The sequence below is a fragment of the Onychostoma macrolepis genome, chromosome 21, assembly GCF_012432095.1.
Source record: "Onychostoma macrolepis isolate SWU-2019 chromosome 21, ASM1243209v1, whole genome shotgun sequence".
Classification (NCBI taxonomy): domain Eukaryota; kingdom Metazoa; phylum Chordata; class Actinopteri; order Cypriniformes; family Cyprinidae; genus Onychostoma; species Onychostoma macrolepis.
The window spans coordinates 11,674,964-11,702,900 of record NC_081175.1 but is presented as its reverse complement, the minus strand read 5'-3'; the positions used below and the strand labels follow the sequence as shown (position 1 = coordinate 11,702,900).

The window sequence follows — 27,937 nt, the reverse complement described above, 5'->3', positions numbered from 1 at the left end:
CCTAAAAATGAAGTTTCTTTATTGCCATTGATGGTTCCATGAAAAACCTTTATGTTATGTGATTGTTATAGTGAAGGAAGGTTCTTGAGGTTATTTACACTAAGAAAAAAATGGTCCTTTTAGCAGATGTTTACCTAAACATAATTTGAAAAACCTAAAATGGTTCTTCATTCTTAAAAATAAAGGTTCCAAAAAGGAGTTTTTGGTTCCTCAAAGAACCTTTCAGTAAACAGTTCTTAATAGAACCATTATTTTCTTAGTGTGAAGAGAAAAACATTTTAATAATCTAAAGAACCTTTTGTTGAATGGAAACGTTCCATGGATGTTAAAACTTCTTAATGCCAATAAAGAACCTTTATTTTTAAGAGTGTTCTATGGCATTGCCGCAAAAACCACCTTTTGGAACCTATTTTTAAGAGAGTATGTATTAAAACCTGTCGATGTTTATTATGTTACATTGAATACAAAGTAGATTTAAATCTTTCCTTAGTTTGTTGACGCTCGTCCAAGTTCATTTCTTGGAAAAGTTTCAGATTAAGTCTATGTTTCTGCGGATAATGGGCCCCCTGCTTGGGAGAGCAATCTGAACTTTACCAAGGCCGATGGGAGATTTATTTTATAACACCAGCAGATCCTCCCTCACACTACACCTCAGAAAGAGCCGGTGGGTATGAATCCCAAAGCTGAAGCGGATACCATACTAAACTTGCTGGGCTTGGACAGTATCAACAGTACGAAAATGTTGAAACTGATCGGTAAGCCATTTTCCCTCCTTCTGGATCTCTGCCCAATATTCCTTTACCCACATAAATAATACCCACTGTGACTTCTGACACAATCTGACTGATAAGAATAAGAATAACTCTTCACATGGGATCACCTGATGACTCTTTATACCTTCTGATTTACTTATAAATATATATAATTCTGAAAATAGACAGCTATACATGTATAATAGTGCATACAAGGTTGGTTTCTAACGCATGCGCTTTAAATTTTGAACATTAACAAGGTTATGTTCATGTTCTTAAGTATCTTTTTGGTAGTTTACACAGTCTATAAATACCATATTCAACGTTAAAATCAGATTAGGTTCAATTTTGAGGTTCAACCTAATGACAAGTGTAATCTAATCTTAGATAGTTGTTTCAAAGCTGCAGATAAATTTAATTGGCCATTTCAGGTGACAAGTTTTCGGGTGTGTTCTAGAGCAGAAGGCTGCCAGGGAGTAAACTAACTCACTAACTAACTAACCAACTAAATAAATAAATTGAATAAAATTATTAAAGTAAATAATACAAATAAAAATGATTTATGTGAATAAATAGCTAATACATCTAACAGTACAGCATTAGTGAGCAGAAGAAAAAAACGTAATGTAATATAAAAAATATTTTACACATTCTAACGTTCTATTTTTCACAGTATTTGAACCTTTAAACATGAAAATATATAGCTATCTTTTAAATTTTAGGATGGAGTTCCTCACACTTACTTTTCGTCAATTCAATGTGGCAATGTTTCATTTTAATACCCATGCTTAAACTTAAATGCACAACATCTGTGCACTTTTTATACCTCTGGTTATGTTTTTTATTTACCATCTGGATTTGTTGAGATGGTTTTTGCGTACATTGGTTGATATGGATATGAATCATTTACCGAAATACTATAATACCAACGTCACCTTTCACGTTGAAACGTCTTTCTATTGAATGGAAACGTCCTCGAAGCTGATTGGCGGATGGGCGGAGAAATGGGCGTGTCACGGTTTGTTTATACTACGTCACATACCGCTTCAGCGTCAAAACGTAGACGCACGAGCAGATCCTGGATACTCGCACACAGGTTGAGAAGGTAAATACAAAAGACTCAAGACTTCGGCGCCTTCATATCAGAAACCAAGAGGTAACTTTTCACTATTTTAAATGTATTAGACATCGGGTTTTTGATAACTAAGAAGATATTACATATTAGTCCATCTTGACTCTGTGATGTAGCCTGGATCCATTATTGCACTAAACGGGTATCTGATGCAATCGAACTCGTGCATGTAATCATCTTGTCAAATTAACTTACATCCACGATATTAACTATATTATATAAAATAATATTTTGAAGCATGCATTAGCCGTGCAATAATAAAAAATAAAATTAAAACGTAACGTTACATTAGATTAGTGCACTCTTGTCAACAAACAATAATGTACAAATGCATCAATTGTGAATAAATTAATTACGGAGTAAACTGACATTTCATCCTACAAAATAAATGTCATTATGTTTAACTTACACGTAATGTTGCAAATATCCGTCTATCCTGTGCATATTATTTATCTTAATTTGTTACTTGTCTAATTATAAAATAACACACCTTCAGTGTTGTCGATCACAACTATTCGTCCTTCTCTTATTCTGGAGGACTATTTATCAGTGAAATAAGTCATGTAGCTAGGGTGAACGAACACGTGATTAAATGGGCTATAATTCAAGTGTCTGTTTAAATTTCTCATCTGCCTCGTTTTTGTTCCTCACATTTGCTGTAGCCTATCTTATATTTAAGATTTTCACAAAACGTGGTGGTTTTAGGTCTAGACGCGTTTCATTCATTGAAGCGAGTTCCCGCTCATCGGACACATTTGGACATTGCGCCCCGGAAGTTGTATCTATTGTAACAGTTGCATCAGCCCAGAACTGATTGGTGCCAGTTCAGACTGGCCGGATCTCACACCTATCCCTGTAACAAATGATGCTGTTTTAATATTATGTATGAGGGGTACCGTGACGTTCGTTATATTTTGAAGTTGCCATATATTTTACTTCTTCTAAAAATTCCATTTTAAGATAATTTGCTGTGTTTTGGCACATGATGATCGGTTTTTGCTGGTTTAATTCGCATCAGTCCAGTCGTCTTCACCAACACAGTGTTGTTTTTTGACCAACCGGCACTGTTTTTGACCACCAATGTTTAAATACGTTTGATAACCAACATGCAGAACTGATTAATAACAGAAAACATATTATGCATATTATGTGTACAATAATTTCTATAATAATAATTATCATTACTACATAGGCTGTTTGCCACTTGAGAATAAATGATTGAAAAAGTATTATGCAAATAAATTATTTAACAAATTATTTAAATATAATATAAATATCAGTACATTATTATTGAATAAATTAAATGGAAAACTTTTCCTGTGAACTGGACCAAACCCTTGACCACAAAACCAGTCTTAAGTGTCACTTTTTTGAAATTGAGATTTATGCATAGTCTGAAAGCTGAATAAATAAGTTTTCCATTGATGTATGGTTTGTTAGGATCAGACAATATTTGGGCGAGATACAACTATTTGAAAATCTGGAATCTGAGGGTGCAAAAAAATCTAAATATTGAGAAAATCGCCTTTAAAGTTGTCCAAATGAAGTTCTTAGCAATGCATATTACTAATCAAAAATGAAGTTTTGATATATTTACGGTAAGAAACATACAAAATATCTTCATGGAACATGATCTTAATATCCTAATGATTTTTGGCATAAAAGAAAAATGGATAATTTTGAGCCATACAGTGTATTTTTGGCTATTGCTACAAATGTACCCCAGCGACTTAAGACTGGTTTTGTGGTCCAGGGTCACGTATGGCATTTGGGTGCTATTCTTTAAAGAACCAACTAACCAACATCAGTTGTCCTAATAATAAAGAACCGATAAACAGTTAAGTAGATAAGTGCAAATATTGGTTAAATATATTTACAGTCTCAACCTTTTCATATTTTTCAATCTCAGATTAAGGGGAAAACAGTGCTAGATAATACTGTTGGCTTGCTGTTTAAACTTAAACATTTAGCTCTCTTTGCTTGTTTATTGTACTTTATAAACTTTTATATTTTATGCAATAGCATAGGTTGAACAAATTCGCAGTTGTCAGTTAATCCCTCAAGTTTATTCAGTTTGAAGGATCTCCGGCTTGTATTTTGCACAATCTGTGGAGCCCTGTTAAGGGGGCTGTGTGATGGCATTAAGCCACTATTTGAGAGGTTGCCAGGTTCATTCACAGCAGTATGTGCCACCCTGAGGCCTGAATGAGTCCGTTTCATAACCATGAATAGTTGAGTTCTTGAGGAATGAAGCTCTCATGCTGGTTTCTGCTTGTAATGTGGCACCCGTGGCCAGTGGAACCTGTGGATCCCCAAACAGTCTTGTAGTATCTCCTTCTCTGCGGCATTTCTCGTTGTTTGGTATAAGAAATATATATTCCCGTGCTGTGTTTATATGCACTGCATGTAGACTATTAAATGTCCATTTACCCACAGATATCATTTCATACTTGTGTATATCAGTGTGCTAAATCAGCTATAAGGGTTATTGGAATTATCAAGGAGTAATACTAATGCTTTCTTAAGAAGCAGAGCCTGGGAATGATTGTTCCAAGCAAATCCTGTCAAGAGGAGTAACTTTATTAAGCCTGAATAGGCCTATAATGTTTCTGAATAGTTCAAATATATAATCTTTCATATCATATAAATGGTTTATTACAGTATGTAATCACCCAATTTCATAGTTCCAGGGAAATTGTACTTATTAAACATTGAATATGGGGTTTGTGGTGCTTGTTTTGAAATTTTAGATGTTGGACTAACACATTTACTGAGTTGCAATAATACAAAATCCATTCTGCAAAAAAGCGAACCAAAACAAAAACAACACCTAATGTAAACCAATGGAGTCCTCGCTCTCCTGTTAAGAAGGTTAACTCGTTGGCGGGTCTTTATGTAAGCCTCTTAGAATCCATTGAGGTATTTATTTTGAGAAAAGCCCAGTGAGTCACTTCAAAACACTAACATCTCACAGGTATGGGTTACTTGAACCATAGACATGATGAGTCCTGTGAGAGTATAGCTACTGTAGCGCATGTGTTTGTGTACTTCAGCGTTCCTTCACGTCTAAGCATTCATTGATCATCGTTGTTGCTACTAGCCTGCATGTCTAGTGTTTGATAAATAATAAGTGGGTCAATGATATTCCTTTTTTGTCCCAACTATTAATTTATTTTAAAATACTTTTAAAAAATCTGAATTCAAATTAAATTTCTGAAAAGGAAAATTTATCTAGCGTAATCTTATTGTTTTTTCAGAAATGCATTATTAAAATTTGAAAAAACTAATTATTGTCAAATGGTGCAACTTAATATTTATAAATGGAAAAACTCATGATACTAAACTATAAAATTAAAAACTAAATCTATACAATTTTATATAAACTATAAATTTGCTAAAACTACAATGAAAGAAAAGTATAGTAAAGAATAAAAACTGAAAATATAAAAATAAAAGTAGTTAAAAAATGTATAAATGCTATTATGATACATTAATAATAATAAAATAACAGTGGGAATGTAAGTATAGGCCTATTACTGAATTTGACTTGATGGTTGCACCACGTGACATTGCGTTTCAATGTTTCTTGAAAATGGTATAAAAGTTTTGCAAAACCGTATGAAACCAACATGAATGAGTCCACGTGTGTTTTAGACTAGATTTTGAGAAGATCCTTCTATTTCATTCACCCAAGTTTAGCCAAATCGGAGAGTTACACTAAAAAGTGTAGGTCTCGTTGGTGTGCCAATTTCCACGGGATAACAGACGTCATGGCATTCATGAATTTCTCATGGCCAGATCAAAAGCCTTACAGATTTAATTTCGCCTACGTGTCACCCAGCCATCCTCGTGGAGACCACAAGAAAGAGATTAGTCCTGCCGCCCTCGCTGTGGCCTATCATAGATGTGTGTACTGTACAGCCCAAAAAGAAACTCCTGGTAGGGAACATTTTCAAGGCAACTGATATGGGTGCACTCCATAACCTCCATGACAGGTCGAGGTTCCAACCTGGTAGAAAGGAAGACATAATTCCGGACTTTCTCAACCGCTAGATATATCAGTGCCACATTTAATATGTTGTTTATGCGTATTCATTTCACGATAACGAAAAGCACCGAGTAGTGAAAGAAAGCAGCTATTGTATGCGTTGTGTAAGACCACAACAGTGGCTTAAAGTTCTGAGCTCTTGTCCGGACTGAGCTCGATTCAAACCACTAAGGATCTTGCCAGCTGCTGTGCCAAGTGAAACAAACCACCTTACAGATAAAAAGAGTCTATTTCAGCCCCTCCATTGTACGGTGAATTACAGGGATGTTTTTGTTTTTCCCCCCTACTCTGTCCTCTTTGTCAAACCTGACTTTGATCCGGCACATGGGGTTCTTTGCTAGCATTTCCACAACTTTCATGAAGCCATTTTTAGCGATTTCATTGTTCTAGTTTTGTTGTTTTTATGACAAGTTTTATTTATAAGTGTTAAATAATTGATCTCCGTCATGGGACGGGAAGGTGAATCGTCACGGCGGTTTGTGAGAAATGTAAGAAGATAGAGTGCTCCATGTTCCATCTTTCTTCACTGTCGTTGCGTCAGTGTTTGTGTGGTTTTAATAGCTGTTGCTGCAACTCAAGGTTCAAACGTGTCCTCATTTGCATGTGTTTCCAAATCATTTCTGTTTGGCATCTCTGTAAACGTCACCAGTAAGAATGATGACCTAAAGAACTGTCTGTCAACATCAGTGTACTACTGCTTGCGCAGACATAAACATGACCACGTAACCTGATGAGCTAGCAGGAGTGCTTTGGAATCAGACAGCTCCGATAAGGAGTCAAGCGGGTCAATAAGATACTGAAGCGTTCACACAGAACAATGTAGTCGGTAGTCAGTACATTTACATCAGCAGTTATAATTGCACTACAGAAAGTTTTGACCCGTTTGGCAATGGGTAAATTAATATTTGAGGGATTTCTTTCAGATGTGTTGGTATCTTTTACTATGATTTAGAAATCATAGTCTTTAAGAATTCTGAATATGAAATCAGATTAAGTTGCAGTCACATTAGCATATTTTTGGCGAAATCTTATTTTTGTTTTTCGAAATCTTCGTTTGGATTCCTGTTGAAATTACTAGGATTTTTGCATTATTTTTTTTCCCATAGGAATTTCAAAAATATCCTTAATAAACAGTTCTAAGCTAAATCACAGCAGTACTTTTTCGCAGATCTTCATGTGATTGGGAGTTCACTGCTCATGGTTCTCGTTTCTGTGGTAACATAGATTTATCTAATTGGTAGATCCAAGCCATTTCAGGATTGTGGGTAGTGTAGTTCTTTTTTTTTTTTTTTAATTCGCCCTGCTTTGTGGCTTTTATTGAAGCTATTATCATTGCATTAAAACCTCAGATCTCATTGTAAGTCTGTTTTGACAAGTTTATACATTATCATTGAAAAGTTTGGGGTCAGTAATTAAAAAAAAAAAAAAATGAATACCCTTATTTAGCAAGTTGCATTAAAGTAACGGTAAAGGCAGTTTATAATATTACAAAATATTTAGAATAAATGCTGTTGAAGTTTTTTTTAACTATCTATTCGTGAGAGAATCCTGAACAAAAAATTATCATGTTTCCACAAAAATGTTAAGCAGCACAACAGTTTTTAACATTGATAATGTTTCTGAATTATTGTTACTTCATTATTTTTGTTTGTTTAAATAAATGCAGACTTGGTGAGCACTTTAAAAACATTAAAATCTTACCGACCCTACATTTTTCAACAGTACTGTGTGTTATTTTAAAAAAAGAAATATCCATGGGAAAATTATTGTGAATTTTCCTCTTTACTCCCTGTTGGGCTCTGTCACTTGATTATTTTTTCACTTTTGTAAATCAAATCAGATATGGTTTTGGTTGTGAACAGCACAAATCTGAAGTTCCACATTCATGTCATGAAGTTTGTTGCCTGACTTTTCCTCTGGGAACACTACTTTACTGGATCAGTGTGTAATTGATTCCATTTTTATATCCGGCCCTAACCAACTATTTAATTAGAGGGCATAAATCTGAAGATTTGGGACAAATCCTTCTTCCAAAGAACCTCTTGTACTCTGGTACTCTTGTAATTCCTTATGCGCTAGGAATTCTGAGTATCACAAAATGATGCATTCACTGAAATTTGGCAGTGAGATGTGATGAACACAAAGTTCAGCAAAAAAAAAAAAAAAAAAAAATTGAGACATGTCCTGACTAAACCAGTTAGATCAAACCTTGGTGAACTGCCTTGGGCAACTGACTGTCACACCCAAATATGTCTAATTCTTCCTTCCTCTTCTTTGTGCTCTTCTAGGAGTATTAAGTAACTGAGAGCTCCTAAGAACAAGCACAACCAAGAACCGGTCACCTCATTCCGCATTAACCATGGTGGACAAATTGGCCTCTTTTGGACATGCACTGCTGCGCCGTCGTGCGCTGGACTGCTCTGGTGAGGAAACGCGGTTCGCTCGGTGTCTGTCCACTCTAGATCTGGTGGCGCTCGGCGTGGGCTCCACACTTGGCGCTGGAGTGTATGTGCTGGCTGGGGAGGTTGCGAGAGAGAAGGCAGGTCCTGCTATCATCTTATGTTTCCTTGTGGCTGCACTTTCCTCCATGCTGGCCGGACTGTGCTATGCAGAGTTCGGCGCACGAGTCCCTAAGACTGGGTCTGCGTACTTGTACAGCTATGTGACAGTGGGAGAAATCTGGGCCTTCATCACTGGTTGGAACCTCATCCTCTCTTACGTTATAGGTAAGTGTGTCCAGTACCAGTTGATAAATGATTTTAAAGAAATCTGTTGTAGCTATAAGTGCAATAAAAAGTCGGTTCTTGTTTTCAGGTACAGCTAGTGTGGCAAGAGCATGGAGCTCTACATTCGATAACCTGGTCGAGCAGAAGATCTCTAACTTCTTCAGGGCGTCTATGGCCATGAAGGTTCCTGGGAAAGTTCTTGCAGAATATCCAGACCTGTTTGCCCTCATTCTCATCCTGCTACTGACTGGTGAGAAAATTAAAAATAGAAATTATAATTTAAATATGGTATCTAAAGATTTACAGCTTTTTTTTGTTGTTTGTTTTAGATGTGTCTTTAATTAATAACAAGAAACGTAGAAATGAACAGAACAACCATTTGGTAAACACTAAAATGTTAAAATGTAAAAATATTTAAATATATATTAATATAAAAAAATATTATTAGGGATCCACCGATATTAAAATTCTAGCTAAACCGATTTTATTTTAATTTTATTTTTTTAAGAGTTGATAACTATAATTTAATAAACTTAACGTAAGTTCTATATTATTTTGTGTAAATAAGTAATAAATAAAAATCAACCATGTTAAAAGTTGTTACAAGTAAATTCAGGCATCACAACAATATTCATAATTCATTTGGATATTGGCTAAAGCTACATTTACATTGTTCATTCAATTACAGATTAAAAAAATTAAAGTGTTAAATAGCAACTTTAAGTGACGGTTAGATGATGAAAAAGATGACGCAGATGCAAAAACGGGAAATGAGCATTTATAATTAAATATTTGATGTTGGCCGATGCAGATTAAAAAAAAACAACCTCTAGTATCGACAGGTAATCAGTGTGGTACCAATATATTGTGCATATCAAGTAATACATTTATGTAGTAATATTTGTTTTTTATTTAAATGAAAAAATAAAATGATAATTGTGACCTTATGAATGTTTATCCTTAAGTATAAAGTTTAAATAGCGTAATCAGTACACTTGCGCACTCTATACATTTAAGTAAAAAACAAACCGAACTTGTTATAATTATCATAATTAAAAAACAAACTGTTCACACTGAAATGGGAAGTGAGGCAGCCAGTCAGAACATACTTGTTTGTTTAATATACAGTTATGTGGATTTTGGACCAATGAGATTTCACTGTGGGCGGAGCTAGCCAGTGCAGTGCTGCAGAAATGGAAACAAATGTTTGTTTTTGTGGCTGCTACTGATAAAAAGATAATAAAGGATTTGCGATTTCCTCCTCAGGACTGCTTGCTTTTGGTGTAAGCGAGTCTGCTCTGGTGAACAAGATCTTCACTGGGATCAACCTGATAGTGCTGGGCTTTGTCATCATCTCCGGCTTCGTCAAAGGCAACACCGCCAACTGGAACCTCACATATGAGGACTTTGTCAACGATACGAATATCACCGAACCAGAGTAAGTTTGACATGAAAGAATCCCGCTCATCGTTTCAGCCACAAGCTGCTTTTGAAGTGGTGCAAATGAGGATCTCTCACAGTTGTGCGATGGATAATGTGATTTTGTGTACAAAATACATGCAAGAGATTTGACAAATCCATTTGTTCTCACAGATGGGTTGAAAGCACATTTGGAAGCGGAGGTTTCGCGCCGTTTGGCTTCAGCGGCATCTTATCTGGCGCAGCCACCTGTTTCTACGCCTTTGTGGGCTTTGATTGCATTGCTACAACAAGTACGTCTTTTAAATGTCATAATTATAGAGCATGAATACTGATTGCTGAACATTCTGTTTTTGTTTCTTCTGAAACCTTCTGCAGGGTGAGTCAGAAATGTATGTGGTTCACTTTAACCTTATTTTTTCCTGTAGGTGAGGAAGCCAAGAACCCCATGCGTTCCATCCCTGTGGGCATTGTGGCCTCTCTGCTCATTTGCTTCTTTGCTTACTTTGGTGTGTCAGCTGCTCTTACGCTCATGATGCCCTACTACAAACTCAACACCCAGAGTCCCCTGCCCGAGGCCTTCAGTTACGTGGGCTGGGCACCGGCACGCTATATCGTGGCCGTTGGTTCACTCTGTGCCCTTTCGACAAGGTAACTCGAGGACTTTTTGTCCTGTAATGTTTCCATTCAGCGTTTTCCATTTATCTGAATCTGTGTTTTATTTTTATTGTAGCTTGTTAGGCTCCATGTTCCCCATGCCTCGAGTGATCTACGCTATGGCAGAGGACGGGCTGCTCTTCCGTTCCCTCTCTAGGATGAACAAGAAAACCAAAACTCCACTGCTGGCGACTATTGCGTCTGGAATAGTGGCAGGTGAGAGGCGTTTTTTGTTTGTTTGTGTTACAACATGTTCTAACTTTGCAGGCGTCACTTAATTTTTGTTCACACTGAAATGGGAAGTGAGGCAGCCAGTCAAAACATACTTGTTTGTTTAATATACAGTTATGTGGATTTTGGACCAATGAGATTTCACTGTGGGCGGAGCTACCCAGTGCAGTGCTGCAGAAATGGAAACAAATGTTTGTTTTTGTGGCTGCTACTGATAGAAATGTATGTTTACATGATTGCGATGGCTTTTATCGCTACGTTTCTGGATAAGAAGTGGTGTTTAACCTTTTAAAGGTGGTGATGTTATGTAAGATTTGATATGGATGGATTTCCAGACATGTTTGTTTTCTTTTTTTAGCTCTCATGGCGTTTCTGTTTGATTTGGCTGCTTTGGTTGATCTCATGTCCATTGGGACATTGCTTGCGTACTCTCTGGTGGCCGTGTGCGTTCTCATCCTCAGGTAAGTTAAAACCAACATCAACTGCCTAAATTGTTTAGAGAGGCTTTATTGTACATGGTTTTCCATAAACGTATAATGTAAAATTACAGTTTGTTGCTCTAAAAACAGTCATTTATTAATTTAGTATTACATGACCATTTCCATTTAAAAACTGTTTGTGCTATGGTAACTTTAAGACTCCTATGTGTAAATTATCTGTTATATTTGGCCAATTTTTAAAAAAATTTTGTATGTTACCAGTCAAAAGTTTGGAGTCTGTAAGAAGTCACTACGACTGCATTTAATTGATCAAACTATAGTAAAATGGTATTATTGTTCAAATATTATTACAATTGAAAGTAACTGTTTTGTATTGAAATATACTTTAAAATGTAGTTTATTGGTGCTCCAGAAGCATTTCGTATTATCAATTTTGAAAACAGTTGTGCTGCTTAATAATTTACATTTTTTTTCTGTGGTTCTTTGTTGAATGGAAAGTCAAAAAGAATAGCATTTATTTGAAATAGAAGTTTTTTGTAATATAATATTTGCAACGATTCATCGCGATTAATCGCATTCAAAATAAAGGTTTGTTTACATACTACATGTGTATATTGTGTATATTTATTATGTATATATGAATACTCATACATATATACTTGTTCTATTTTTATTTTTTATTATCTGTGTTTTTGTTCTTTCACTGTCAAGCTTCTGTCACAAAAACAGATCAATAAAGCTCTTTCTGATCCTGATATATATATTTTTAATATATATATATATATATATATATATATATATATATATATATATACTTGTATATAATTTATATTATATGTAAATATAGATATTTTTATATAAATCTAACATATTTTGTCTTTGTATACATGTATGTGTGTGTATTTATATATACATAATATACACAGTACACACACATATAGTATGTAAACATAAACTTTTATTTTGATTGCAATTAATTGTTTTGCAGCCCTAAATATTATAAATGTAAAGTTATAAATTATATTAAAAATGTAAAATATTATAAAAAAAAATAAAAAATCTGACTCTTGAAACTTTTGACTGTTACTTGATGTAAAATGATTAACAATACTGCATGTTGTGGGTTTGCTGCCGGGTCATGTGACTCAACCGATCTTTATGTGTCTAGATATCAGCCAGGCAACCTGAGCTCTTCCAGTCAGACTGAGAAACTGGTGGAGCTGGTCGGTGGGGAGAAGGTGGCCGTATGTGGAGATAGTGGAGATGAATATGGCATAGACCTGGATGACAATCCCCGCAAAGAGAAATTCTCCCCAAAACTCCTCCTGGTTCCTTCCAAGGACTCGCCAACTGAAATGTCAGGAACTATTGTCTACGGCACAACCGCTATTATCTGTGAGTAAAGATCTTGATCAATAAAATCTGTTAAAACTATAAAAGTGCGAGTTACGGAAAAAAAAAAAAAACTAAAATCTTAAATTCAAGTGGATTGAGGCAACACAATATTACAATGTACAATATAAAACGGGATATTGGTTTTGAGATTTGCTTAATATTACATTTAAGTCTTATTAAATTATTAGTGTTTTTAAATATTCATTTTAAATGACTTATGGTGTGAATTTGTGCTAAAAATATACACTAAAATTCAAAAGTTTGGGGTCAGTACAATTTTTATTTATTTTTAAATAATACTTTTATTCAGCAAGGATGCATTCATTGGATCAAAAGTGACATAATATTTTGATAATGCTACAAAATATTTCACTTTCAAATAAATGCTGCTCTTTTGATCTTTATATTTATCAAAGAATTTTGAAAAAACGTGGATCACAATAATATTAAGCAATAAATATTCAACTTCTTTTTTGATACATTGGTAGTAAGCATTTAAAAATGATTTCTGCTAAAATTACAGCTTTGCCATCACAGGAAATGTATTAAAGTTATTTAAAATTGTAATAATATTTCACAATATTACTGTTTTACTCTATTTTGATCAAATAAATGCTTGGTGAGCACAAAAGCCTAAAAAAGCCTCAACTTTTGAATGGTACTGTAGTGTATGTGTAGTGTATGTACACTCTGCATAGACCCAGTTATTTGTATTTATTTCATTGTGATTCAGTGATATAGTTGGCAGTGATTTGGCTCATCCTGAATCTGTTGAATATGGACTAATTCTAATATCCTCTTGTCTGTGTAGCTGTGCTGATCACTGTGCTGTGCGTGGTTTTGGCTCTGCGTCTGGAAGCCATCGTGAATCTGGAGATCGTGTGGGTGATGGCGTGTGTCATTCTGGTCCTGCTGTGCATCCTGTGTGTCATTGTGATCTGTAGGCAGCCTGAGAGCAAGGAAGCTCTCACCTTCAAGGTACCAGATGTCCTCGTTATTGATTTTGCCTTTTATTATGCTATAAATCTTTGCCTCAGGCTTGAACGTAAGCACTGAAGTGATATAAAAGGAAATGCGCTATTAGAACACAAATACTCACAGACGTAAAGGGACAGTTCACCCAAAAATGAAAGTTCTGTCAGCTTTTACTCGCCCTCATGATGTTCCAAACCTGTATGAATTTCTTTTTTCTGTGTAACACCAAATAAAGCGCCCTATGATTTCTGTGATGCAGAAAACGCAGATGGAATACAGTCATTAAAAATTTAATTAGTAATATCACTTTTTTTTTTTTTTTTTTTACATTTTACTTTTTTACACACAAAAAAGTTGCATTTTCATTTGAATACATTTCAAATTATTAATTAAATTGTTAATGAATTATGCCTTTATTTGATTATGACAGATAATCAAATAAAGATTAAATTTGTATTAAATCATAAATCAAGGAATGGATAATTTCTGGAAAAATAAAATTGTAATAAATTATTAAATTGTTAAAGTTTTAAAAAATTCTATTGAATAGACATGCTTTTTGACAAAAATTTGATTAAATCAATACATTGGAGATGGAATGGAAAAATCAAAACAGAAAACAATTTGCAAAAATAAATAAATAAAAGATTTCATGGGGTCTTAATGTAATTTTTGTTAAACTTAAATTGTTGTTAAATAGTAAAAGTTTCATAAATTAGTTAGACCTGCTTTTTTAATACCAAATTTATATTATTTTAACTATTAAAATGGAATCCAGAAAAACTGAAATGGGGAAAAAAATTGAGAAAAAAAAATTGAATGGAATTTGTGGAGGAGAAAAAAACACCTGCAAACTATGATTCCATCCAGTCTGAGGATTTCAAACATGTTTAATATTTTAAGTTGATTTTAGCACACAGTTTTAATAAAATAGAATTTAGGGGAAAAAATTAAAGATTTCATAGGGTCAAATAAATGTCATTTTTGTTAAACTTTTAATAAATTAGTGTTAAATTGTAAAAGTTTCATTAATCGATTAGACTTGTTTTTTAATACCAAAATTTAATTTAACCATTAAAATGGAATCCAGAAAATATGATATGAAAATCCAAAAAACTAAAATGAAAAAAATAAAATAAAATACAATATGGGGGAAAAGACAATGCCTCCAAACTATGATTCCATCCAGTCTTAAGATTTCAAACATGTTTAATATTTTAAGTTGATTTTAGCAAACAGTTTTCATTTGTCATGTGTCCTGTGCAATGAGATGCACATTTCTGCACGAGTTTGTTCTCAAAACGAGCTGAAAGTGCCTGGTATTTTAAAATATGCTTATATTTTAAAAGTCATACATTGTTCTAACCTTAATCTATCTAAATCTTCCTGTGTGCAGGTGCCTCTGTTGCCCTGGCTGCCTCTGTTCAGTATCTTTGTCAACATCTATCTCATGATGCAGCTGGATGTGGCCACCTGGTGCCGCTTCACCGTGTGGATGGGTATCGGTGAGTACATCTGTTCATTTGGCTTCTGCCTGCGATGGCGTCCTGTTTGTTTCCTTCATTCCAAACCACCCACTTCTTTTCTCATGTCCGTTCCCAGGTTTCGCAATCTACTTCGGCTACGGCATCCGGAACAGCACCGAAGCCATGAACAGCTCCCTCCGAAAATACGAGCCGGCCCTTCAGAACAAAAGCCCCATATACCTAGGCGGTGAGGAGAGTGAGGTGGAGGGCATTTCTCCTTGATAGAGATGGAACGACAGGCATGTTGCCCTACGCATTTTCATTGAAGTTACAGATTTATTGTGAAAACGTGGATCATTTATTGTAGAAACTGCCCCAAACATCACAATTGCTAAAGGATTCTTTAAAGAACCCTAAGTGTTTTCTGTTAGAGGTTGTTGTGCAGCTTTGGCCATCCAGTACTGTAAATGCTGGTTTGAATGTCCTGCTGTAATTGCTAGTACTGTAATGGCCATATTGTCTGGCAGACAATGAACTGACTGTATACAGGGTATTTTATTTTCGGGATTGAGCTCCAAGCGCGTTGTTTGTGCACCTTTGAGTCCAAAATGGTCTCCTTCCACCTCCTGGTTTTCCAGAATGAGGTTGTGAAGTACAACAGGGACCCCTAGTGTCCAGAATTTGAAAATGGCAATACCGTTGGACAGTATTTGTGGTCATTGGTTACTGTTAGACAGAATAATTGAAGAAGTGAAACTGAAAAAAAAAAAAACTGACTGAAAGCTTTTAGACATTTTTAGCAGTAATAAAATCCCATGAGTTTGAGAGTTGTCCAAAGAGTGTATGGATAGAAAAATGGTTGAAGTATGACAGTGTGATATTAGCACTGCTGTATGTTTGAATATTGTTATTGGCTAATGTGGTATAAAATGCTAGTATTTTAAAGTGTGTGTGTGTGTGTGTGTGTGTGAGAGAGAGAGAGATTTGAATGGAATATATAAGGTTGCGCTAGAATCTGTTCCGTTTTACAAAATACTAAATTATTTTTTGGAAAAAACTGTTTTATATGGACATGTATAGTTTACCCATCCAACTCCTTAAACTTGATGATTTTACTTTGGCATACTGTATAACAGTATTTCTAGACAACGTTTATGGAAGGTTGCCTTAGTAACTATTGTTTCTGCCAAAACTACTTGCACTACCGTTCAAAAAAAATTTTTTTTTTTTTTAAATTTAATAATCTTATTCTGGAAGGATGCCTTAAATTTAAAAGTGACAGTAAAGACATGTATAATATTTAAAAATATATTTTTATTCCAAATAATTGCCATCAAAGAATCTTGAAAAGAAAATTAGAAAAAAAGTATTAAAATATTAAAAGGCTGCATTTTAAAATAGAAAATGGTTATTTAGAGTTAAAATATTATTTCATAATTTTACTGTTTTATTTTAATTTTTTTTACGAATAAATGTAGCCTTGATGATCATAAGAGTCTTCTATCAAAAGCGTTTACTTTTGAACAGTAGAGTATCTACAGTTATCTGTACCAACTGGTAATTTGATAGTACTTGAAAGATTCTGAAAGCTACTTCTATTGTTTGAAGGAAATACCCATAATAATCTTTCATTTTTAACAGTGTTAACTGTAGTCTTTGAGCAGAAACTATGGTTACTGTGCTGACTTACTGTAATAACTAACTCACAGGTCGAGGGTAACACCTAAACTTGCCTGAAGACTGAAGACCTAAAGAAACAGGCTTTCAATGGCCTTTCTTTCATATCTGAAGGTGTTGAACTTGAGGAAAAAAGTGTCACTATTTTTGACAAGAATGTTTTTTTTTTTTGTTCTTGTTGTTTTTTAGTTTTCTATTGAAACTTGTTCTTGGCAGCTTGGCTGTTGAGCTCATGTACATTTTTCTATTTCGTTGTTTATTGTAGAGAATCTGTAATGTAGTGGAATACTAGTTTACTGTTGTTCAATCAAACTTATCTTGTGTTCTCATCATACCTTTTTGATATTTTATGGTAAGAATATTTAAGCCCTTCAGGATGCTGAAATTCAGCTCCTATTCAGCGGGGGGGGGGTTCAGATAATCGGAGAGCGACAGTTTGTCTGTGCGACAGAATAGAGTAGAAGTTGTTTAAAACCACTATTATTTTTAAACCCATTTTGTCTTTATTATATTAACATTATGACTTCATTAGAAACATATTTTGTATAGCTTTCTCTATTATATTTGTGTTTCACAATCAGCTAAAAATGGTTTTGTTTACGTTCCAGAAATGTAAAGCTTAGCATGTAAACGTGTCTGATGACGCATTGTTGTCCGATCCCAGGCATTACAAAGTTTTGATTCAGTCTGGAGATGTATGTCTCCTGTAGATCAGTGCCTGATGTTTCAAATGTACCTCAAAGATGGTTGGTAGATTTCAATACATACCAAGTCACATGCCTTTGAGATACACTTGTAGTGTTACATGTGTTTATCAGTATATAAATATATTGTCTTTGGGTTTTTTTAAACTGTAAATATTCATGCAATGTACAAAGAAAATGAGCTGTATTATAAAAATTCATGTTTTTCTTCCTTTTTTTTTTAAATAAAATGTTTCGCAAAACATCAGAGGCTGTTTGTTGTGCAAAATATATGAGAAGGAAATCATTTTTAGACACAAAATCTTTTGTGTCACACATTTTATTGATAGTTCATCTCGTCTCTCACACAAGATCAATAAATACACAGTTAATAGTCATTTCGGTCGGCTAAATGACATTGTATTAGTCTGTAAGTCAAAAAATGTACATCTCAGCAGCTACTAACCTCAAGTGACAGGCAACAGTTATGAAAGAGTGAACTTTATTAAGAAGAACCAAGACATGATTTAACAGTGCTTTACAAATAGGTATGTCAGTCACGTTTCTGGAAAAGTGTCTTTAGTGAAATCATGACCATTTTGGAAAAAGCTGGAAACTCAAATGTGGCTAATAACTGAGGATTTTCTGTAAGGTTTATTATTTCTCAGAGATTTGCATGTAGTGATTTAAAATGCATTTTATTTAGTATGTATTGGGCCATTTAACAAGGGTGCATCCTGAAGAAAAAACTGACTTCTTATATTCCGTATTATTGGTATAACCTCTACGATTTCTCCCCCTACTGTTGAATTATATTAATCAGAGGTCCCAGCATATAAATAATCAACATTCAAAACATTGCAGTTGGTAAGATTTTTTTTAATGTTTCGAATGAAGTCTATTATTCTCGACAAGGCTGCATATATTCGATCAAAAATACAGTAAAAATGGCAATATTGTGCACAGTTTGAATGTTTTCTATTATAATATATTTTAAAATGTAATTTATTCCTGTAATAGCATAGTCATTACTCCGTTCTTCAGAAATCATTCTAATATGTTTAGTTGGTACCCAAGAAACATTTCTTGAAATTATTGATGGTAAAAACAGTTGTGCTGCTTAATATCATTGAGGAAACCATTTTTCAGGATTCTTTAATGAATAGAAAGTTGAAAGTTTTTACTGTCACCTTTGATCAATTGAATGCAACCTTGCTGAATAAAACTTGGAATTTCGTTCAAAAAGAAATTACAGAAAATGATTATTAAGTGAACACATTAGGGGCTATTTAGTCCAATGGGACGTTTGGATTGGTGTGGTCCTCCTGTACATGCTCTCAAATGATCCATCATTTCTAGGTGAACTTTTGGTTTAAACTTCAGATCAGTCTTTGCTCCAAAGGATCAGTGTTTCTGCATTTTTTTACTTAAACGGTTCCCACAACTCAGTTCTCCAGGTTCCATCCTGCCAGACTTGCCAAAGCTCCAGGAAATTCACATTTGCTGATATTTAGGTCATTATCTGAATTGGCTTTAAAGAGAATAGGAACTTTATTTGAAGTAACTATGAAAGCAGGAAACATTGATCGAGGGGACGAGAGTATTTGTGGGTTGTCAAGCTAAGGGAGAACGACAGCACTGGTTTTGCAGTGAAGGAGCATGATACAGAAGTCACTTGATCAACAGAGGCAGCGGCGGTCGCTCTTGGTGACCTCCTCGGATGAGTGCACCACGTTGGGCACGAAACCGCTCTTAACACCCTCCCAGCCCTCCTGGATGGTGATCTCACCACTTTTGACTAGATCGTAGATATCGCGCGTCAGCTCCGTGAAGGCCTTCTCTACGTTTATGGCGTCGCGTGCCGAGGTCTCCACGTAGCGCATGCCGTAAGCGGCTGCCAGTTTCTCGGCCTCCTGCTGGCTCACCTGCCGCTGCTGCTCCAGGTCACACTTGTGGCCCACCAGTAAGAAGACAATGCTGTGCGGCTGCACGTGACTGCGCGCTTCCTCCAGCCACTCGTGGACATTCTGGAAGGAGCGGCGGTTGGTGATGTCGAAAAGCAAAAGGCCACCCACTGAATTACGATAATAAGCCCTTGTGATAGATCTAGATCACATACAGAGGAGAAGAGCAGACGATATCAGACAGGTGGTGGAACACGTCGCATGTTACATCATATAAATTAACGGCTGTGGATGAGCAGTATTTTATATTCAAAAGGATGAATTCATTTGTATTAAATTTAGTGCTGTCAAACAATTAATCGCATCCAAAATAAACATTTTTGTTTACATAATATATGTGTGTGTACTGTGTATATTTATTATGTATATATATAAATACACACACATGCTTGTATATATTTCAGAAAAAGTGTTATGTTTATTTATATACTAAATATATTTATATATAATATAAATGATATAATTATAAACGTAGACATGTAAATATTTTCAAACGATATACTGTATAAATATACACAGTACACACACATATATTATGTAAACAAAAACTTTTATTTTGGAAAGCAATTAAACTAGCATGTTGTTACTGTTGTATACTTGTTGGGAACTGATGCTAATAGCCTATAAGAAAGCTGATGATTACAGCCTGAAATCCAGGAATTTAATGAGTGGTTTGAAATAGTTTATGAACTCTATGTGATGTAGAGACTACTATGATGCTCATTTTTTTTTGTCCTATCTTTTCATTTATTTAATGCAATTCATATGTACAATGACACACTTGTTCTATCATTGACATGTTTTTCATTTATTATTTATTTATTTATTATTAAATTTATCTTTATAATCTTCCACTGAGACCAGATCTAGTATAGGAATTTTAAAAACTCAAATAGGAAATTCTGTTGAAAAATTAGGTTTGAGAAAATAAAAGTTTTGAAAGTTTGAAGTATAAAAATATCCAGATTGGGAACAAGATTACTTGTGAGGAAAATGTCTTTGTGTATATAGTTACAATAATGTGTAATAAGAAGCATAAGCTTAAATATGGATTTGGTACTAAGACAAAATACTTAACTGAGTAAACTGTAGTGAAAAAATAAAAAATAAAGATTATTTCATGATTTTATGTTTAATTCAGTGTGTTATTTGCCATTTCCTTTTTATTTGTGAAATTTACTCGCAATTTCAGAGTGAAAACTCTTTTTACACCAATTTTTAGTGTAATAAGTGCACAGTGATATTTCTTCTGTCAATGTATTAAAATGTTTTATTTGTGTTTAATGTCTGAGATTGCATGTATTGTCCTCTTATAAGGAAATGTTGAAATCAAATCAATGAAACTTACTTGTAAGGCCATTCCAACATTGGGGGGGTTTTAATTTAAAAACAAATAATAATAAAATCATAAAATTAACTTCCTTCATAAGCACAATGAAGTTATTAAGCAACTGTGTTAATGTGTGCCAATAGTGTTTAGTTAGCTTAAGTAGCAGCAGGGGAGGGTCATTCTCATTTTAGAGAGCATATGATTGGTCAAAAAATCTGTGTAGTGCAGGATGAGGCATCAATATTTTGGCTTGTTTTCCTGGAAGACAAAGACTATACATATGGAATGCATTTATCTGCCAAAAAAAATTATTTTGCCCATGTTTAGGTGTACGCTAGCATATAGAGAGTCTCAAAGCTAACAAACATGAAATACCACCATGTTGGAGGCATGAAATGCCTCTGGCTTGCTCAGTTGGGGACACTTAATTTCTAGCGATTATCGCTGATTTGATTGCACAGATACTATTTAAACTAAACTGAGCTAGACAATGACATCTCTGAATTCAATAATGAAATGCCTTTAACTGAAAATTGAAAATTGAGTGTTTAATCTTATCATTATACATTACTGACATTCTATCCTCCGATTTGATACTGTTAAGTGCTTTGACACAATCTGTATTGTAAAAGCGCTATATAAATAAAGGTGACTTGACTTGACCACCAGATGTACCTGAATCTCTCTTGGCCTGCCGTGTCCCAGATCTGAAGCTTGATGCGTTTGCCTGGTTCAATCTCTACCAGACGGGAGAAGAAGTCTACGCCAACAGTAGGATCAGACACCTGTGCAAAACGTCCTTCTGTGAAGCGTCTGATCAAACAAGACTTCCCCACCGTCGAGTCGCCAATGACAATCAGCCGGAACTGGTACAGCCATATAGCTTCCATATCTTATTTGATCTGTCAATGAATAACGGTGTTTTGTTAGATTACACAGTAATAAATGTTTTCTGAGTAAATAGTAAAAAAAAAAAAAAACATTACGTAAACATTTACTTACCCTTGAATTTTCATTTTTGTGTAGGCTATTATTCAACTCAAATACATTATTATTATTATTATTATAATGAAAGTCATTTTTAAGCATCAGATAATGTAGAGGAGAATTGGAATAGATTATCAACTGAGCCTCGTTCTTTAAATGGACGACTATCATTCAAATAGGTGTTAGTATAATTACCTTAATCCATATATGATGCGAGACCCTTAATTTGTATGGCAGTCCAAATTATACATTTACACATTGGAATGATGTTGCAAATTGCTATAACTGTGATCAAATTGACCAAAATGTGTCAATGAAATGCTTTTTGAGTAGGCCCATGTGTATCTCAGTGCTTGTATCAGACCTGAATTTTTATGGTAAAATGTAATATAATTTATATGATTTCATAAACTGTTTAACACGACCTCTTTAGTATCCAAACGATAATGAATTTTATAACAACAACGTGCATCTCTCGATATACGAGTTTCTAAAGCTAAGTTAGCTAATGCATAGTAGATGCTTGCAGGCCTACGAGTCGAGCATCGCACTTGTTTAAAGAAATCGCTCTCTGAACACATATTATTGTATATTTCGTGTAATTATTACCTTGGTTATGCTTCTCAGTGTCTGAGGATGGCAAGCCCCATATTCTTCGCTGTCTTTCAGTCAGAAAGCGTATAATACCGCGGCGTTCCCAGGCAAGGCATCCGAGCACACCCGAATGTTTTTGAGGATAAATGTGCAACTAGTCCCGCTTTGAACATGCACTAACTGACCAAACGAATGAACATAATCGACTGGGGCGTTTGCATTAAGACCTGTTAGTTTCAGAATGCCCATAAATTCTTTGTAAATTCATATTGTCAATCTCATGATTGGGGATAAAGAGATGTTTGTGAAAATGTGCTGATGAAATGGCAGGATCATGAGCATCATATAGCCTGACTCATCCCTCATCAGTACCATTACCGTAAGAACTGATAGAGCGACGCACTGCTGGCGGTGTCGCAAATCTCTGCTCCCTCATTCAACACTTCCAGGCGTTATACTGTATACTGTATGTTTATACTGGCAGCTACAGTTGAGCCCGACCACTGATGCTTATCATTAGTGACTTTCAAATGGACTTTTTCATATACGAATATTTGAATATGTGACCCTGGACCACAAAATCAGTCATAAGGGTCAATTTTTTTTTAAATTGAGATTTATATATATCACATGAAAGCTGAATAAATAAGCTGTTGATGTATGCTTTGTTATGATAGGACAATATTTGGACGAGATACAACTATTTGAGAATCTGGAATCTGAGGGTGCAAAAAAAATCTAAATATTGAGAAAATCGCCTTTAAAGTTGTCCAAATGAAGTTCTTAGCAATGCATATTACTAAGTTTTGATATATTTACAGTAGGCAATTTACAAAATATTTTCATGGAACATGATGTTTACTTAATATCCTAACAATTTTTGGCATAAAAAAAAATCTATAATTTTGACCCAAAAAATATATTGTTGGCTATTGCTACAAATATACCCGTGCTACTTATGACTGGTTTTGTGGTCCAGAGTCACATATGCCAGCTCTCATCACTGCCCTAATTTTGAGCATTTTAATTCAAATGATTATTTTTGTATTTAAACACCAAATAGAGTGGAAACTACATAGCCTACAGAACAAATGCATAAACCATAGTTTAAAATTTTATATAGACATATAGACATTTATATTACAATTGTTAAACACAAACGCAATAAATTAACCAAACAAACAAATAAATAAAGCAAATCATAACATAAATCAAATTAAACTTAATCAATGATTCAGCTACTTTAAGTGTTGAAATAAAATGGACCACAAAAGCAGTCTTAAGTCGCTGGGGTATATTTGTAGCAATAGCCAAAAATACACTGTATGGGTCAAAATTATAGATTTTTCTTTTATGCCAAAAATCATTAGTATATTAGGTAAAGATCATATTCCATGAAGATATTTTGTAAATTTACAACTGTAAATATATCAAAACGTCGTTTTTGATTAGTAATATGCATTGAATTCATTTGGACAACTTTAAAGGCGATTTTCTCAATATTTTGATTTTTCTGCACCCTCAGATTCAAGATTTTCAAATAGTTGTATCTCGGCCAAATATTGTCCTATCCTAACAAACAATCAATGGAAAGCTTATTTATTCAGATTTCAGATGCTGTATAAATCTCAATTTCGAAAAAAATGACACTTAATACTGGTTTTGTGGTCCAGGGTCACAAATAATCTTTAAAATATAAAATGTTTCTAACGTATGAAAGTACTTTATTATTAGCCTGCTACTTCTGTTCCTTCAAAGTTATCTAGTTATCTTTTTACAAATGTTATAAATGTACCAAACATTATCTTACAACAAATGTAACAAACGTTTTTAAATCAATCAATCAGATGGGGCGTGGCTATGAGGCAACTTGTGTTAATGGGCGTGGCGTCCTTGAGTTCCATCACCATTCATCACTTCTGTGCTTGACAGTTAGATGAAGAAGCAGAGTTCATCCGTGGCTTTTACCATTTGTGTTCTTTGAAGAAAAGACTTTTAAATACATTTTATTCTTGTTTTTTTCATTTTTTTAAATACGTCCACTTTTTTCTCATGTGGAGCTAATGGGAAGGTAAAGCTTGAATCACAATCTGTGTTTGTATTTAGTAAGGAGGACGAGCACAAAGTAACATGACAGCGGTTTGACTTAACTTTGAGCATTATATAAACATTTTAAGAGCGCGTGCCTCTCACAAACTAATCCTACAACAATGATCAATGGATAAGCTGTGAAACATAAGAGCACTCATGTGCTACAAACTGTACAAAAAATAGGTCAGGGCGTTTATGATCCGGGGGTTTATTTGCTATTTTTTAAGTCGTCATGCAGAAAGAACATTTATTCAAAGTTCTAGTCATCGGAGACCTCGGAGTGGGAAAAACGTCGATAATCAAACGATACGTTCATCAGATATTTTCTCAGCATTATCGCGCGACCATTGGAGTGGATTTTGCTCTTAAAGTCCTTCACTGGGACAGTCAGACGGTGGTCCGGTTGCAGTTATGGGACATAGCAGGTACGTTCTCTTATTCAAATGTTTAATATTTAATTATGGGCTATATGTTAAACATGCTTTGTTTTGTTTTACTTTACGAGATGCTGAATTCACATTATTTAATGCTGCTAGTCCAAAGGCAATTAAAGTAACAAGATATATTAGACAACATTTGTGTAGTGTTGATGGTCCATATAATGTGATAAATCATTGTAAGTATGCTATTGCCTCTCTGAAATCTCCTCCCGCTGAGTTTCCTTGTGTGAATGTGAAGGAATGTGTCTTGTGTTAATCTCAGCTGGTCTCATACTCGTGCTAAAGTCACATGAGAGTTTGAGGTAAAGTCCATAAACACACACACACAGAGAGAGAGACAGACAGACAGTGTAGATCAACACAGTGCTATAGTAGGATTTATTATTAAGAAAAACATTAAAAACATTATGCTATTTATGTCTGAGTGATGTTTAACCTCCAATTTGCCATCCCACATTCGTCATAGGACAAGAGCGCTATGGGAACATGACACGGGTTTACTATCGGGAGGCCGTGGGAGCCCTCATAGTATTTGACGTGACCAGAGCCTCCACATTTGATGCAGTGCTGAAATGGAAAGACGACCTGGACTTAAAGGTCACTCTCAGCAATGGCAAACCTGTCCCAGCTGTGCTTCTGGCCAACAAGTCTGACCAGTCACGTGAAGGTCTGCGTTCCCAGATTCCAAAGCTTGATACGTTCTGCAAAGAGAATGGATTTGTGGGCTGGTTTGAGACCTCTGCAAAGGTGAGGGGTTTATTTTATGACCCTCAGTATCTGATATGAACTACTTATTAGATGTTCATGATCATCCACTGGTTCTGCTCTATTTTCACAGATACAGAATCAGGATCTGTGTGTGTGTTTGTGTAGCTGTTTGCATGGTTGCATTTAACACAAATACAGCAAGAATGCATTGTGCTCATTAGCAGGAAGGCCATTGTTTACCATCTACAGCCCCACTTTAATGAATTACACAGTTATGTGTGAAAGGGTATAAAGTGGATCCTCAAATAAATGACATGACACCATACTGTCTGAAACATTTTAGCTTTTTATATACTTTCTTTTTAACTTTTTAATACAATTTAAAATTTCACCAGGCAGTTTACAGCTGCCACTATAAATTTTGAACCACAATGTGGGGTAGAGTTGCATCAATGTTAAGCCATACAACTGTTGCATTCATCCTTGGGTAAATCTCACATGATCTGAGCTGTATAGACAGTGCTTTCTTTACATTTGGACTGGGCAAAAAAATGTGCACGTTATAGTATGAGTACAGTATGTATGCATTAGAATAATATTTGACATGCAATTGGGAATTATGTGTGTGATAAAATTATTATAAATGATATGAAGTGTATGTATACACTTTTGTTCAAAAGTTTGTGGTCAATAAGATATTTAATATGGTATTTAATACTTTTATTCAGCATGAATGCATGAAATTAATCAAAAGTGACAGTAAAGACATAATCTTTCTAAAAAATATATATTTAAAATAAATTATGTTCTTTTGAATTTTCTATTAATCAAAGAATCTTGAAAACTTTATCATGGTTTCCACAAAAATATTAAGCATCTCATCTGTTTTCAACATTGATAATCATAAGAAATGTTTCTTGAGCACCAAATCAGCCTCTAGAATGATTTGTAATATTAATATTAGAAAGATCATGTGACACTGAAGACTAGAGTAATGATTCATATGTGCCATCAAAGGAACAAAATAAATTTTTAAATATATTAAAATAAAAAAACAGTCTAAATATTAATAATATTTTACAATATTAAAATTTTTACTGTATTTTTGATCAAATAAATGTAGCTTTGGTGAGCATAAGAGACTTTAATGTTCATATTCTTGATGTTTAATGTTCAAAAACATTAAGAAATCTTACTAACCCCAAACTTTTCAACGGTTTTCAATGTGGCTGTAATATAGGGCTTTGTGATCTTATTGTCTGAATGATTCCCATATTCTTTGTGTTCTATTTTACGCCCACCGAAGGAGAACACAAACATCGAGGCAGCAGCTAAATGTCTGGTGGATCACATTTTAGCCCATGAGGAGAACATCACCAGCAACACAGACCCAGATGTGGTGGCCCTCCCCGGGTACAACAACAACACCAAAAAACGGGTCCGAGCCAGATGCACGGCATGTTCCAAATTTTGAATATACAGGAGGATGAAAGTCAGTGAGAAAAAAAGAAAACATGTAGCAGTTTGTTATAGATTTAAGGGGACTCAGCCATTTAACGGTAATCCCAAAACAATGAGATTCATCTTCAAGACACAAGAAATGCAACAAAATGGCGGGGACTGTGAAGAAGGATTGTGCTGATTATATGTAGCGTGAAATCTCACATCATTAGATACACTGTGTTGGTTGCGCTTCGATTTTCAAGGATTTCACTCATCAGTGTTCTGTTTACAGGTGAACGCTCTGCTATTTTAGCCAGGTACCAAGTATCTTATGACACAAGTCCAGGTCAAATATGCATTTCTTGCTGTTTTGTGTGGGGACTCTTTGAGCATGTAATATTTATTAAAAGTGGCCTCTAATCCAGTTAGCCTGAAAAACTATGATGTGCACACAAAAATGCCTTAATACTTGCACAGCCACAGTATCTAGGAATGTTATCCTGCAACCTCTTGCATTAAAAAATAAAGCATACAGTATTTTCCCCCATGTAAGCTCTTGAATATGATATCGTAGTCCTGCGCAATTCAGGGTTGTGCAATGAAAAGAGGCAAGATGCACCATTAAAGACTCTGAAATGGCCGTCTGATGCATTCTTATGTATGTACAGAGGGGGTTTAAGCAGTGCGGAAATTCCACCTTAAGGTGCCCACCCCAGATATTCTGACACAGGCCAATCGCCCCCCTCTCCAGTCACCTGATTCTGATACTGCCATTTTGC

At 34.8% G+C, this 27,937-nt stretch overlaps 3 protein-coding genes across 6 annotated transcripts; 2 read left to right on the top strand and 1 right to left on the bottom strand.

Moving 5' to 3' along the window:
• Positions 1-1,795: 1,795 nt before the first annotated feature.
• On the top strand, positions 1,796-17,862 carry slc7a3a (solute carrier family 7 member 3a). Of its 2 annotated transcripts, none has more exons than XM_058758123.1 (12): positions 1,796-1,857; positions 8,221-8,658; positions 8,747-8,908; positions 9,925-10,096; positions 10,252-10,370; positions 10,506-10,728; positions 10,811-10,950; positions 11,324-11,426; positions 12,574-12,800; positions 13,612-13,778; positions 15,172-15,280; positions 15,378-17,862. In XM_058758123.1, the coding sequence occupies exons 2-12, from the start codon at positions 8,292-8,294 to the stop codon at positions 15,521-15,523; spliced, it is 1,935 nt and encodes a 644-aa protein (XP_058614106.1). In that variant the 5' UTR covers positions 1,796-1,857; positions 8,221-8,291; the 3' UTR covers positions 15,524-17,862. The 2 variants fall into 2 exon arrangements, with proteins under 2 accessions (XP_058614106.1, XP_058614105.1); XM_058758122.1 differs by having other exon boundaries at positions 1,796-1,908.
• A 43-nt stretch (positions 17,863-17,905) lies between these two features.
• rab39ba (RAB39B, member RAS oncogene family a) lies at positions 17,906-22,830 on the bottom strand. Of its 2 annotated transcripts, none has more exons than XM_058758124.1 (3): positions 22,492-22,830; positions 21,571-21,797; positions 17,906-19,707 (listed from the first exon to the last, which is right to left on the bottom strand). In XM_058758124.1, the coding sequence occupies exons 2-3, from the start codon at positions 21,783-21,785 to the stop codon at positions 19,281-19,283; spliced, it is 642 nt and encodes a 213-aa protein (XP_058614107.1). In that variant the 5' UTR covers positions 21,786-21,797; positions 22,492-22,830; the 3' UTR covers positions 17,906-19,280. The 2 variants fall into 2 exon arrangements, with proteins under 2 accessions (XP_058614107.1, XP_058614108.1); XM_058758125.1 differs by lacking the exon at positions 22,492-22,830 and adding an exon at positions 21,898-22,478.
• Positions 22,831-24,401: 1,571 nt separating this feature from the next.
• On the top strand, positions 24,402-27,805 carry rab38c (RAB38c, member of RAS oncogene family). 2 transcript variants are annotated; one of them, XM_058757891.1, is made up of 3 exons: positions 24,402-24,992; positions 25,474-25,754; positions 27,022-27,805. In XM_058757891.1, the coding sequence occupies exons 1-3, from the start codon at positions 24,800-24,802 to the stop codon at positions 27,187-27,189; spliced, it is 642 nt and encodes a 213-aa protein (XP_058613874.1). In that variant the 5' UTR covers positions 24,402-24,799; the 3' UTR covers positions 27,190-27,805. The 2 variants fall into 2 exon arrangements, with proteins under 2 accessions (XP_058613874.1, XP_058613876.1); XM_058757893.1 differs by lacking the exon at positions 27,022-27,805 and adding an exon at positions 25,846-26,108.
• The last annotated feature ends 132 nt before the right edge of the window (positions 27,806-27,937 follow it).